At 40.3% G+C, this 14444-nt stretch overlaps 1 protein-coding gene across 5 annotated transcripts in view; it reads right to left on the bottom strand.

Moving 5' to 3' along the window:
• The window catches only part of RBBP6 (RB binding protein 6, ubiquitin ligase), a 35981-nt gene extending 21866 nt beyond the window's left edge, over nucleotides 1-14115 (bottom strand). For 3 of the 5 annotated variants that reach the window (XM_059716495.1, XM_059716497.1, XM_059716498.1), the window contains exons 1-4: nucleotides 13671-14115; nucleotides 4362-4461; nucleotides 2475-2513; nucleotides 1775-1811 (exon numbers count right to left, since the gene is read on the bottom strand). In XM_059716495.1, coding sequence (XP_059572478.1) covers nucleotides 1775-1811; nucleotides 2475-2513; nucleotides 4362-4461; nucleotides 13671-13836 — 342 coding nt within the window. In that variant the 5' untranslated portion in view covers nucleotides 13837-14115. The remainder of the gene's footprint in view (nucleotides 1-1774; nucleotides 1812-2474; nucleotides 2514-4361; nucleotides 4462-13670) is intronic. The other 2 variants (XM_059716496.1, XM_059716499.1) reach the window with 1 other exon arrangement.
• Nucleotides 14116-14444: the final 329 nt, after the last annotated feature.

The following is a 14444-nucleotide window of genomic DNA, read 5'->3' as shown; positions in this document are numbered from 1 at the left end:
AACACACAAGGCTAAGAGAATGTTAACTTTATTCATCAACATGTTCTTTGTGTTTGTTTATACACGTGCTAGGAAACAAAAAGGAAAGTGAACTGGTTTCAATAAATAAAGACTCATCTGAATTAGATCAAATACTGTAAATGTGATTCGCATAAATGCAGTACATTAATTACTTGGGGTAACTAGGCCAATCAAACAAATCTGGACTTGTGCTGAGACACATTTATGTAAGAAAAAATTTGAATCAATTGCCAATAAAGTTTTAGATATTAGATTATGGCTTTAGCAGCTTTAAAAATCTTTACATTAAAAAGGTTTGTATTTTAGATCGACTGCACATCATTTCACGAGAACCAGAAACTATTTTCTTCATAAAACGCAAGCCCAAAGGTCAGAAAATTCTAGATTTCGTTATCCTAACATCCTATCAAGTAACCAGATCCAATAATCCAAGATTAGTATAATGCCTCACACCATTCTAGTTAAAAATGAATTTTGTTTTTAAAAGTGAAAAATAAAAACACCAAATAATAATTTGGGATACTAATTAGGACTATTTTGAATTTCTTGAATTCTGCACAATGTTCAACACGAGCAGTAAATCAAAATCTGGCCCATCACAAGATAAACATTTGCTCATGCATCTTATTGATCTGCATTTAGTAACAGACTGACACTAAGTTTTTCAAACCTAAAAAAAAATGCCAACTTTTTTTTCAAATGTAAAAATTAAAGTGGTGATATTCTAAAGAAAGGCTTAGCCATCAATAACTTAGGGAGCACCAGAGTCAGAAAACACTGAGATCACGGGTGCTGCAAACAAGATTTGACGTTCATATGGTTTTCATCCTCAAACTGCGCAAAGGGCCTTTGCTACAATTTGTACATCAAGTTTTAGATATTTAGCCTGCAGGCACCCTACTAAGCTAGGCTGAACCAAAGAAAGCAGAAAAGCCATACACAGAAATTCAGAATACCACTTTGAGGACCGTAAGATATTCACACCCATGGTAACCTTCCCAAGACATTTATGTACTCAGAGGGGGCCCAAACAACGTCATTTTAACAGTACAATTTTAAGGAATATAAATATTCAAAATATTTCAGGACAGCAAGATGAATCATTTGACTGCACAAAATTGCTCACGAAAAATGTAGGGGAATCTTCATTCCAGCATTTGTATGAACCCCACATCAGAATTAAGAAACAATACCAAGTTTAACAATAATGGTTTCTCTGCGGTTTTTGATAACATTTTCAAAAACCATTAGGCAAAAAAAAGTATTAAAAACAAAAGCTAAGTGATACAATGTGAAAATGGCAAAATATACACTCCAAACATTTTTATTGCAAGAAACAAAAAGCACACAACAACCCGTACAAACATACATAATACTAACTATAGACAGACAGATGTAGAACATGGCATCATGTTCAGTTGTGCAAACCTTGAACCTACATGATCTGAAAACGATCATACATTATCTGTACAACACAGAGTCATACAGGAAATATTCTGGCATATTCAATATGAAATACAACGCATTATTTGGCACAAATACCAAAATTCACATTAAAAAGTGTGCAAACGATACCATTGCTCATTTTTTACTATACTGTATTAAATACATTGTATTTACAATATATATAAATATATACTGTGTTTTCTCAGAAATTGTATTTTAAGTTAATGTTTAGAAAATTTATTTCTACATTACTGGTTATAGTTAAGTGCAGTGTGTAGAAAAAGTGTGAGATTGTGTTTTTACATACTGCTTTTGATGGTCCACTCACTGGTTCAGTTCGACTTCTAGAACAAGAAATAAAGGTTGTCAGAATATCTACGAGTGCTTGAATTCATTATACAGAAGAGTGAAAACACTATATTACAAACTGCCAATACTTTTGAGTTCTGGAACACTGTTTAGGGAATGTGGAAGTTAACACACCTGCATACAAAATGCTTTTGTTTCAGGCAGAATTGTTACTTAAGTTGCTTTGGGTTGTCAAAAAACATTTTAAGATTCGCATACGGAATACACGAAAAACAATTTAAAACTCAAGTCTTTGGATATGCGACTGCCACTATATAAACATTCTAAACGTGAATTATTCTACATAACATTTTTGTAATCTAGTAAGATAATGATCCATCCAAATCTGTAATTGCTTTTGTCCAAACAACTTCCATATCCCTAATAAATTAACTTAAGATCAGATGTGACGTTTAGTTTCTGGAAAATAACAGTGACAGTCTAGAAAGTATGAAGTAAACTTTTTCTTTCTTAAATCAGTATGGCAAAGCAGAATCATTTAGTGAAGACTACAATACTGTAAACCAGCAGTCCTCACAAAAGAACTTGTGGAAGCCCAAACACAGTGGTCAGAACTGCTACATTTAACCATTAAAGTGCCCAAATATTAAACATTTTATATAAACTATGTTGACTAAAAGTAGTAGTAGAAATGTCACCTGAAAGTAGTTTCTAGGATTTTGTGCGATTTAGAAGTCCTGTGACAAAAAAAAAGGTCTTAAATTGCCAGAACGTGATTAAAAATAATCCTGAATATTCTACAGTATTTAGGAAATCTCTTACTGAAAACTTGTTGAGATTCCATGTATTGACTACTAATCTGCATGCTTTATGGTGAATTAGGCATGCAAGTGTAGGTACAGCTAATAAGAGTTATTAATTCATGCAGCTCGCTAAAGTGTCCTCTAAGCTGGGACAGTTTAAAGATGCTCATAAATTCTACAGAGGGGGTGTGCACTTCCAAATTTCACTGTTAAAACAGATTCAGGTTCATAGCTGTATATATCCCAAAGCTGGGGCTATGCAAGGAGCTTCTCAAAATTAACAGAGATTTGTTTTTCAATGCAATTACCTTTAAAAACATGCTACAATATGAATAGCAAAGTTTAAAAGGCACTGAACATACCACAATAATGATACCCTTTGGGGCATATAATCTTAAAGCTGCTTAGTTTTTTAATTAACTATATTACTGAGCACCTTAATAACTAGGCTAGTTAACAGGCTGCGGGTACTCTTAAATGAATCTTCTATTCCATCAGCTAGGAGGAACAGAGAAGTAGCTGACCATCTGTAAGGAGAAAGCAACACACACCATTCCTACCCCGTTCTTTGCACATTTTTATCCAGCTATTTATTTGGTCATTATTACTCTTAGAATCTAAGCACCTAGTTCTGAAGCAGCACTAGGAAAGAGGAGATGGTATCTATCCAGCCAGGGATTAATTGAATCATTCAAGCAAAGCTTGTGTAACCAATGCAAAATAGGGATGATCTACACACGATAGCAAGAAAGCTGCAATTAAGTTTACCTGAATTTCTGACATTTTAGTCAACTGTACATCTGCCATTTGATATTACAGGGACTAACTGGGAAGTGAACATTTAGAGCTCAACAGTACCAACATGGTATAAAACTGAATTAGAAAGATAACAAGAATTATTCTTATTCACATGTAAAAGGGCTGAATTTCAAATTGAAGAGGGATTGTCCACTCCCACTGCCACACATGGAAAATGACATACTTGGGGACCTTACTCCTTTTGCCTTACTAAAAAGCACTGATGATTTCTTGGAATCTGCTAGGTCTCTCTTCTATAAATGAAACTTCCAGCATGTGCAAGGTGCAGGATTAGTGGACTTGGCCTTTAACATTTTGCATCTATGCAAGATTCCAATGTGTCTCTCAATATTATGTCTCAATAATATGTCCTTAGACCAACATGGCTACAACCCAAACCTCTCTCAATATTAGTAATTTATGTTTAGTAAAAGTACTTCCTTGTCCCAAAACAGATATAAAAAAAAACCTACCCCAAAAACAAAACAAACACTCATCCACTACAGAGTAACAGCCACTTCTGGGATTGGAATTTATTTATTAAATTTATATACAGTCTGTGGCAACAAAGGAATGAGTCAGAAGGTGCACACACAAGTTTGTATGGCAAATGTTACGTAGTTTCTTTTCTAAAAATAATGTTACAAAATCTTCTCTTTCCATGGAAGACAGGTAAGACCATCTTCTGAGACCTTAAACTACCAGCCCAAAGAATAAGCCAAACACAATTCTTTGATAGAAACCAAAAATTCTGAAATTTGAGTAATTTGGAATTTTAGTAAGCCTGCAGTTTTTAAAACACCTTTCTGGCAAATTTCAGGTCCAATTCCTCCAGCTACAATGAGTACTAGCAGCAGCTTTCGTGATAGCAGAACCTCAACCTAAGTTCAAACATTTCTAACAAAGTAAGCCTCAACCAAAGGGATATTAAAGATTAAGAGATGTAACAGCTGAAGAAGAGTACTAGATTTTATGAATACCTACATGATATATGTTTTGCTTGTAGATTTGACGCCTCCAATAGGGATTCTTCTAACAATTACTGATGAATTCTTAGGAATCAGGGCACTCTCATCTGTGTATTCTGAAGAGTAAAAAAAAAAAAAAAAAGTGGTAAAAATATCACCACCATTCCCAAGATACATATTTTAATTAGAAGAAAAAAAAAAAAAGAGACTCAAGGAACCACCTGGGAGAATGTATAACTGAAAATTCACAAATCTAGAAGAAGTTTAAAAGAAAGAATGCAATGTTAAAGTTGATCCATACTAATTAATGGCACATCTCCATTCACTTAAAGTATTCAGTGGTCAAATATACACAAGGACAATGTTTACTTTGATTTTTTTTTCAAGTTCTACATAGTAATACGGCCAGAGAGGCAATCAAGCAGGCCTCCATACTTAAGTGATCCAAAACCTGGCAAAATTTACAATTTGCAAGATTTTCTGTCTATTAGCCTGCTATCTTTTACCTAAAGTCTACTTTGTAACATAATTATACCACTTAACTGCATAATCAGCACCAAAAAAAGTAGCTGTCACAGGATATCAGAAGCCTTGAAAATGATGGAAGAGAAACAGTTTTGCTAATTCAGCAGCACCTCAGTTTCAACTCCACTTATTGCACAATTCTACAGATATCCAACAAAGTTATCAAGCTTGATAGGAAACATCCTCCCCTTTTAAATTCAGTACCATTCTCGTGTCTTATTGAAGGCATATGGCATGGGCAAACACCTGACTTAGAAATGGATGCTACAGTTAAGATAGCATTAAGGGCTCCGTTATAAAGACATCCATTGTTTCATTTGCTCATAAGTTCTCAGAATTTTTCCTTCGAGTCAAATTTCTTTGCATGGTCTTCACCCACAGGTGATTAATATTGGTTTATAAAATATGTGAAGTCCTTCAAACGTATGAATTAGGGAAAAAAATACCTGATTCCTTGAGAAACTATTCATCTAGCTTTCAATGGACCTCAAACAAAAAATCTGGAATCTGAACTCCATGAAGGTGGTCAACGTGGAAAAGGGAGGAGTTGCACATGACAGTATATTTGTTTCTAAGCACACCCACTGGCATGTGCTAGTATCCTGTTCCTTTGGAAGTTGAATCAGCATGACAGCACCGATGTGAGAATCAACAAGCAATACATCCACATTAATCATGTACTTTCAGGTCTAACAGCTCCCAGCCCAGCTCTTATTGCTTTCCGGGAGGTTCTTAAAATGTCTTTAGGAAGCATACAAGAACTGCATTCGTGGTGAATATCTTATTTTATGTTTAGCGAATTCCTGAAAAGGGGGAACTCCCCAAAAAGCCCCTAAATGCTGGAGCTTTTTCCGAGGCCTTTTTTCAAAACAGGGACTACACCAAATACTCAACTGCTCATCAAGAAAGGCTCGAGTTAGCACTTCTATAAAGTAGTAATGATCTCCCACGAAAAGTTCAACCAGCACGACGGACTTTCCGTCACACAGTGTTAGGTCTGGAGTAGCTGGTTCTCCACAACGCTGGACAGTAACATTCAGGAGACAGCATTAACTTCTGTCATTGTGATTTGAGCCAAATCAATTAATGAAATTATTTGCAAACTAAAATTCAGCAGCTGTAGAGTGAGAATGAGAATTTTCCATGTCTGGGGAAAACTAGCTCCAGTGCTGTACTGCCAGGATGGCCCTCCTCTTACCGTAAAGGATCAGCAAATATCTATGGCAGTTAACTACCTACCCACAGTTATGCTTAGACTCGAAGAGTACTTAGGAGATTCTCCTATTCAACAAGACATAAATGGCAATATGGAGTGAGACGGTGGTAGGATCCAGGCAAAGAGCACGACAAAGACTGTAGAAGGAGCTATTAAACAAACCCAAACATTCAATCTGTGGTCTTCACACCTTAATATGTATTTCTGGACACAGTAACAGATGGTGATACTGTTGAATTACAATTCAGTTTTGAGGATTATGACAGATTCCTCAATATATTTAAAGGATGCCTAGGCAATGAGCACGATGCACAAATTCTCAAAGGCTCTTCAAAAATGGGCAAAAGATGACTCCTCTCACTGAACAACGCTTATGGAGGTCATGTCTCTACCTCACTCCAAATCTGTTGATCCTGCCCCCCAAATTTACCCGTGGCAAACAAAGCTATTTCTAGATAAATCCAGCCTAGAGAGATGCCAATTTAAAGATACACAGAGGGTGTGGTATGAGGGCAGTTCACAATTTTCAAAAACTGAGATGAAAAGGTCTGTTGACTTGGGATGGCAGCTCAATGCCTGGTCTAACAACTGTAGCATTCACTGACTGCATTCAATTTAATATGTAAAAAAACAGGCAGCCAAGGAATAATAGCGCAGTTATGCAGTTTGACACCAGCGATGTGAAAGCCTGCAAATATAGCACCGCCCTTATTAGAAGCACTTTGCATATACCTTTTTGAACAGATAGCTGAGGATTGGAAATGGAATGGAAAAATGTTTATTTTATTTGTTGTGAGCTTCTACTACTTCACATTTAATTATGCTAACCTATGTGGTGAGAGAATGTGTGGAGGAGTGATCTGAAATGACAGTGCTTTACTGACAACTGCTTCTGTGAACTGTCTTGATCGTGATGAAGTTAGAGCCTTGATACTTATTTTTCTTATGCTTCAATAATGATTGTATTAGCTTGGGTAAAAACTCTAAAGAATGAATTCATATTGTATTCCTATTAAAGAACAGTCTATCCAATTTATTAGTGACAGTACCTTTTATTTTTAAGAAACTGTGTTTGTGTATAACAAAACATTAACATAACTGCAATATCAGAATAAAATAATATTTGTACAATAACAAAAGGAACACTATAATTTAAGTCATCACACCAATATGCCAATTTTCCTTTCTGCTGCTTTAAGGACTTGGCTGCCAGAGCAGAAGCAACCAACTAGAGAGCAAAGGGCAGTTAGAAATTATCCTAATGTAAATGAAATATTGTACAGATAGCGCCAGGTCAACTGGCAGACGAAAATGAAACGCATTTGCCTAAGCTCTATATATCTGTTGAATGTTCCCTTGTCATCTGGCAAGCTGTCCTCCAGTCTTATTCCCTCAATCCCAGAAAGGGTTCAATGACACTGCTCCATCCTCCGTTTCAAAGAAGCCTTCATTTTGTGGTCCTTGACCACGCATGTTATGAAGTGATTCACCACTGTAAATCCAGTCTACCTGACACCACAACTCCCTCGGCCATCCATCCTGCTGGTGTGGTCGCAACAATAAAACAAGTAAACAGCAAGCTAACTCCAGGGATGCTCCATCTGTCCCCTGATGCAGTCAAATTAAGTATTTCAATTCAGTTTCAAATTCTATTGCCTGTCTCAGGCTACCTTCGTCTTGAACAAAGGACACAGAATTCACACGAACCTTGTAAAGGTTAATTAGTACGCCAGATTAAGACCAAGTATGCAATGAAGGTGATGTTTGTCAGTCACTAATGTGACTATTAAAGGTTACGTTTTTCATCAGTCTTCTATAATGCGCTTCATGGCATTAGGGAAAAATGGAAATTTGAAGGAGTGAAGGGAAAGGGAGATAAGTTAATGGTAGAGTTATTTTTGACCCCTCCTGCACAACGCATCTTAGTTGAACTGTTCACTACAATACTCAGTCTTTTTCCTGAACACAAATTTAGAGATCAAGCATGAGTAACCCCAACTATTCCCTTCAATTATTTAATACTGACAAATGCAAAGATCCGTCTGGCACTACACTGCCACATCATCTAGATCAGCTTAATTCTTCAAGCCTGTTAGTCCCTTGGTCTTTAAATAACCTGTGCCATATGCAAATTATGCCAATAATGGCCAATACATCATTTCTTGCAGTAAAATTCTTATTTTGTAATTTTACTTTGATTTCAATTTTTTAATTCATCATTGGACTGGGCCACATGGCATGGCACAATAAACTGATCAGCACACAGAGACAAGCGTTCCTATTCTGACAAGGAAGAGCAGCCCTTAAGTGGTACGTCAATGCTACAGAATTATGGGGAGAAACAAGCCAATTAACACTGAGGATCACTGAGCGAGTCTCTTAGCTACTGTTTAGTTTTTTAGGTTGCAGGGGATAATTGTTGAATAGATGAGGAAGTAGACATGTTCAACCTCATGCAAGAGTACCAAGCCGCTAAAAACAATATTACATATATTTATGAGAAGCAGAAACCTTCAAGTCCTGCTTTCCACTTGTTTCACAGAAGTCATATAACCAGGTGGTGAGAGCTGTCTCTTCAAAATCTGGTCCTGCCAAACTGACTTGGCTGCTGTTTCTCTGCCTCCACCAAAATGCATCATAAGATTGTAATAGGATAGCCCACTAGTCCAAACAGTTCATGGAGCCCTTATTCTCTTGACCCCTCAGCAAATCCTACATGGTACCTCCATATGATACAGAACCATCTCTGCCGTCATGAAATAAGTCTAAAAGATGTCTAGTTCACTGCAAAATTAGAATATTCTTTGCCTTGAACTAGATTTACTGCTGTTGTCACAAGCTTCATGATCTAGGAAGTTCAACCCTTTATCTTTTCGTAGCAGTGACTGCCCCTGTAGCAAGGTTGATCTCCCCTAGCTGCTCAAATACCTAGTCCCACACTAGATAAAAGGTAGACAACCCCTGGTACAGGTGCCAGAGCATGGCACATGAAGTCATTTTGCCTGGTATGCACACCTTGGGACAGGCAGCAGAGAAGGGCTGGGTTGCGCTGCCACAATAAGGACCAGGCCCTTCGCTGATCGCCCCCATCCACCCCTGGCACACCAACATCTTACAAGTCAACGCTGCGGGTGTTTTTGGCACTCTGCCTAAAAACACTGCCGACCCTTGTACTAGACCAGGGGTGGGCAATTATTTTGGGCGGAGGGCCGCTTACTGAGTTTTGGCAAGCCATCGAAGGCTGCATGACAGGCAACCCAGGGCAGATTAATATTAATTTTCTAAAATTTTTAAGGGCCCCACGGGCCAGGTAAAATGGCTTGGTGAGCCGCATCCAGCCTGCAGGCCACATTTTGCCCACCTCTGTACTAGACTGATCCAGACAATTTGATGCCTAAGCTTAGCTAGACCCATGTCATCTTACGCGGCCACTAGGGGCAAAAGAGCAGCTTCAAGCCACCCAACACAACAGCCTCTTACCAAAAGCATAACAACAACAGAATTAGAGCATTTTCAAAGAAGCAACAGAAAATGCTATTAACATAATATGCAATTAAACTCTACAGTGTGGCTAATTTTCTTTGTTCAATTAAAGGATTCCTGCCAACTTGACCACACAATTTCAGAAACAGTAGACCAATCACCTAAGCAGTGAATGCAGCACCATGGGATTGTGGCAGAAGAATTGTTTGTGCACCACTGGGGCAATGCTGTACCTGGGATGTTCCTTCCTATTAGCACTGGAATACTCTTGAGGAAAAAAAAATGTTACTAGCTCTTCGCAAGCCACAAAGCTGCAAAATGTAAAGATTTACTGCACCTATAGTCACCTTTAAGAAATAGATCTTACATTTTTTCCTGTGTAGGAGTAGTGGGGTTGAGCATGAGAACAATCTTTGATAAACTTGCACACCTCAGGCATATTTAGTCAGCTAATCATTGCTAGTTTCCTAGAACCAGTTGTAACACTTTGCATCCACAAGTGAGCGTGACAAATAAATTACACTTCAGCAGGACTAAGTATTATTTGACACTATCAGTTCTGGCTGAACTGTTTTAGTCATGGTGTGCATGAAGACTAGCTAAATCAATTCAAGCAGTTTTCTCGCTCGCTTCCCAAAGTGCATCAACCATCTTTTCAAGTCTCACTAAAACTGTTGCTTCAAAAAGCAATAAAAAATTAGAACAGCTTGGCTAATACTAGAAGAATGCAAGGCATACTACAAATGTTCAGTGTTGAATTTGAAATCCATCATCTGACTCGAGAAGCATAACAGCCAGTTCCGCAAGTCTCCAGTATAGAGAAGGCCACAAAGTGAAGCACTTCTTACCTCGTTTAAACCAGCCTAACACAAACTGCCTACTAGATCAGGCAGAACACTGACGTTGTTTATCCTCACCATGTAAGTACCAAAGCTTATACAGCACATGGCAAAGAAAAGCAAGCTATGAAACTGCTTGACAGTTTCATTTTTGAAAGCTGCCAACAAAACTACCTAAAAGATATTATTCATTGAAATGAAAAAGGTAATGGAATTACGTATGTGCATAAAGTTTTTCACTGCAAAGTTCACACGTCAATAAATGTACAAGTACTGCTTTATACTGCTTATACACAGTATAAAACAAGGTGTTCCATTTCTAACACGAAACATTAAAATTGCTGGATTGCTGTAAAAAGAGTTAAAGTGCCTCCGCTGCCATTTTTCAGCGTGGGGATGCCAATAGATGTGACACTGCGGATGCTTTAATTAGAGTGGCTCTCATTAATTGAACTCCCCCCCCGGTCTATAAACGGCCCAAGGGGCACCCTGCCCTAACTTCTGCACGGGTGGGGGGCGCGGCTACATCTCAAATCCCATCTATTCCTCTACCAATCTTGCCTGAGCAAGAAGCTGTAATCACCAAGTGCCATGACTTATCACATTATCTTTTACCATTAACTTTAGTTCTCTAAGCCACCATTATAACTCATCCATATCACTCTTAAAATCTCACTTCTTCCATAAAGGTCAAAAAAGCAAATTTGAAACTGCATTTTTCCTCCAGGTTTCCCTGGGTATTGTGCCTTCTCAAGTACAAGAAGGTGCAGAAAAGCCCTTTATTTTTGGCTTGTATAATATTAAAGTACACTAGAGTATTTATTAAGTACAGTCAAATAAAAACAAAATGAAAATTTACTATAGGGTGGCAAATTCATTATAGATTTTTCTTCTTTCCTGCCCCCCCCACAATCCATTACCTTACCTTACCATGTCTGAGCAGTAAAGGCAGACAATCAAAATTCAGGGAGTGGGACATGGATTAATAAAGTATTTTATAAACAAACCAATTACTTCATATAGTCTTGAAGAAACATCACTTTTTGCACTTTGTAACATCTACTTCAATTCTTGATTGAATAACCACATAGACAAACAACAAACGCTCAGTTCTACAGTAATTAAAATTTTTATTTATTAAATATCTGACAAAAGTCAGACTGTAGCCAAACAGAACCCAGAGGAAAAGATTAATATTGATGGAACTTGATTAGTTCTATATGCTCCTTGCTCCCTTAGCCTGCGATTATAATTTTAGAAATACTCCTATGTTCTTGCTACTGCACTGAATTATTTCCGTAAGTTTTCTTCTGTTAACAGCTCAGGTTCTTCCCTTTCAGTGTTGCTAATTCTGATGCTGTTCTCAACTAGATACTACTCTTGACACTAGGTGCTTAAAATAGTGAGCCTTGCCACCTGGCCATTTACATTAGGGTCCCAATAACTGTTAGAAGAGCATTAATACTAGTTAGAGACATTTAAAATTTTCTTGTGCAGGGAAGCCCTTTAAATGAAGCACTATAGCATGTATACTTTAGCTGTAAATTATTCCAATTACTACTGCGCGCTGTAAATGTTATTCTGCCTGCAAAGAAACCTCTCCTAGTTTTGTTCAGCATTATGAACATTTAGCTATATGTAGGGAGACGGTGTCATCACTGGCAGCCCCTAAACCTTAACCTTTAAAATGCCATATCATCTTTAAAATTTGATTTCCTTAACAAATGTTTACCTACATGCAAGTAATATCTTAGCTCTGCCTTTGATGAATTAGGACATATTTTCTTGTCTGTAATTTCCACCCCCCTTTTTTCAACACCCCCCCCCAGCCGAGTATCCTGTGCATAAACACACAGCAAAAGGTATAAAAAAAGGCAAATGCCTTTAAAAAAATTCCAAAAAAGCAGGAAGGTAGACACAGAAAGACACAATACCTGAATACTTTGATTGTCATTTAAAATTGACAGCATTTCTTTTAAAAGAAAAATACTGAATACATGAGAATATTACAAAATAAGACACTTTCTAAAGTTTTTGGAAGTTAATTTTAATTCTATTTTTAATTCTAATTTTAATCCATAACCATACAACTGGTCGATTCAATTTATATTCTGTTTAGGAAATAGTAATAATCCTGATGACTGATCAGCCCTATTCACATGACACAATTAAAGGTATTTTCAGAGACTTCTGATGTGTGTGTGAGTCATATGAACTGTGCTGAATATATTAAGATTCAAATACCCTCCTTGGTGGTATACTCCTTGGTACTACTAGTTTGCAGGGAAGCAATCGACTTCTTTTTGGACCGTTTGCCAGCTGAAGTTGAAAGAGTCTGTGAATGACCAGGAATGTTTGGTCTTTGATGAAGAAACGAAAATGATCTGCATTAACCAGAAACTCCCAGACATGTCCACATATGCAAACAAGTCTCCTGAAAGACTGTTTTAGTGGTTATATGAACAGTACGGCTTTAAAAAAAAAGTGTCTGCTCCAGATGTAAGAAGTGGCACTACGACCACCGTCCCACCGCGTCTCACTCCTACCTCCCAATAACCATTTCTAATCTCACAACAGACACAAAACTAACCTACCATTAAATAAAACTAGAACAAAGAGCACACATTTCAGACTAAGTCACTCCTTGTTTCATTACAAATATATGGTTCAACCTCTTTTCCTCCCCCCCCCCCCCCGCCCCGACCCCCCCAAAACCAAAAAAATGTGTGGAGTTAGCCCTGTAAAACCTCCACGCATATTTTTCTGCTGGCTTCAGAACCAGGAAAGCTGTAAATATTGGTGGTAACCAACACTTTCATCAGCAAGAAGACTTGCCACAGCACATGCAAGTACTCCTCGAAATCTTTACCACCCTCCATGACGGTGTTCAAGGGGTGGCTACCGTGAAGATGACGGCACTCCTCCACACAACATTTGTACTTGGTTGGCTCCTCTTAGCTCCACGTACCCCATGTGACTGCAGGGGGGGTTGGTACCCCCCCAAGTTTGGGGGACACACCAGGATCTGGGGGGGGGCACCAGGATGGGGATGGACGGGGATGCACCAGGATGGGGGGGGACACAGGAGGGATGGGGACACAACAGAATTGGGGGGGGCATCAGGGTCTGGGGGGATGGATGGGGATGCACCAGGACTGGGGGGGGGGCTGTACCAGGATTGGGGGGGGACACACCAGGATTGGTGGGGGGGGCACACCAGGGTGGGGGGGGCCGCCTGCTCCTCCCCCCCCTCCCCTCGCACCTTCTTTGGTCTGCGCGTTGGTGATCTGCAGGTCGCAGTCGGCCGCCTTGAGCTTCTCGCGGCCCATGATCTGGCGCTTGAGGTCGCACAGGGAGATGTGGAGCCCGTCGAAGGTGACCGTGTCATAGTTCAGCTTGGACGAGAACTTGTAGTGCACGCAGGACATGGCCGCGCCGGCGGGGGGCACGCGGCCCGGGCCGCGGGACGGGCGCGAGCGGCCTGCCGGGCTGCGCTGGGGCGGGGCGGGCCGGGCCGGGCCGGGCCTCACAGGCCGCGGCGCTCCGCTACGGTGCTCGCGGGCGCCGCAGGCTCCATGGCGGCGCGGGGGGCCGGGCCGGGCCGGGCCGGGCGGCGCTGCTCCGTGCGGGCGCGAGGCGCGGCGAGACGAGGCGAGGCGAGGGCCGCCGGGGCTAGGCCCGGCCCGTCGCGATGGCGGCTGCCTGCCTCAGCGGCCCCGCGCGGGGTTTCCCGACCAGGAACCGCAGGGGCCGGGGCAGCGGCCGCACTGCGCAGGCGTCACAGCGCGCCACGCCCCCCGCCCCACGTGACCCGGCGCATTATGACAAAGGCGCCCGCCCGCCCGCTCAGGGTCACGTGACACGTGGGGGGGGCGGAGGCGGGGCTACAGCCTGGGACCGCCCTCAGTGCCCATGTTGTGCCTATGTCCCCTCAGTGCCCATGTCGTCCCCTCAGTGCCCATGGTGACCCCTTGTGCCCCTCTGTGCCTCAGCCAGGGACCCGCACCGAGGTGGGCGAGCTGGCAGAGCCGTTCAC

This window comes from Alligator mississippiensis, chromosome 13 (assembly GCF_030867095.1).
Source record: "Alligator mississippiensis isolate rAllMis1 chromosome 13, rAllMis1, whole genome shotgun sequence".
Taxonomy (NCBI): Eukaryota; Metazoa; Chordata; order Crocodylia; family Alligatoridae; genus Alligator; species Alligator mississippiensis.
Note: the sequence above shows the minus strand (reverse complement) of the source record. Positions and strands in the feature narration are given on the sequence as shown.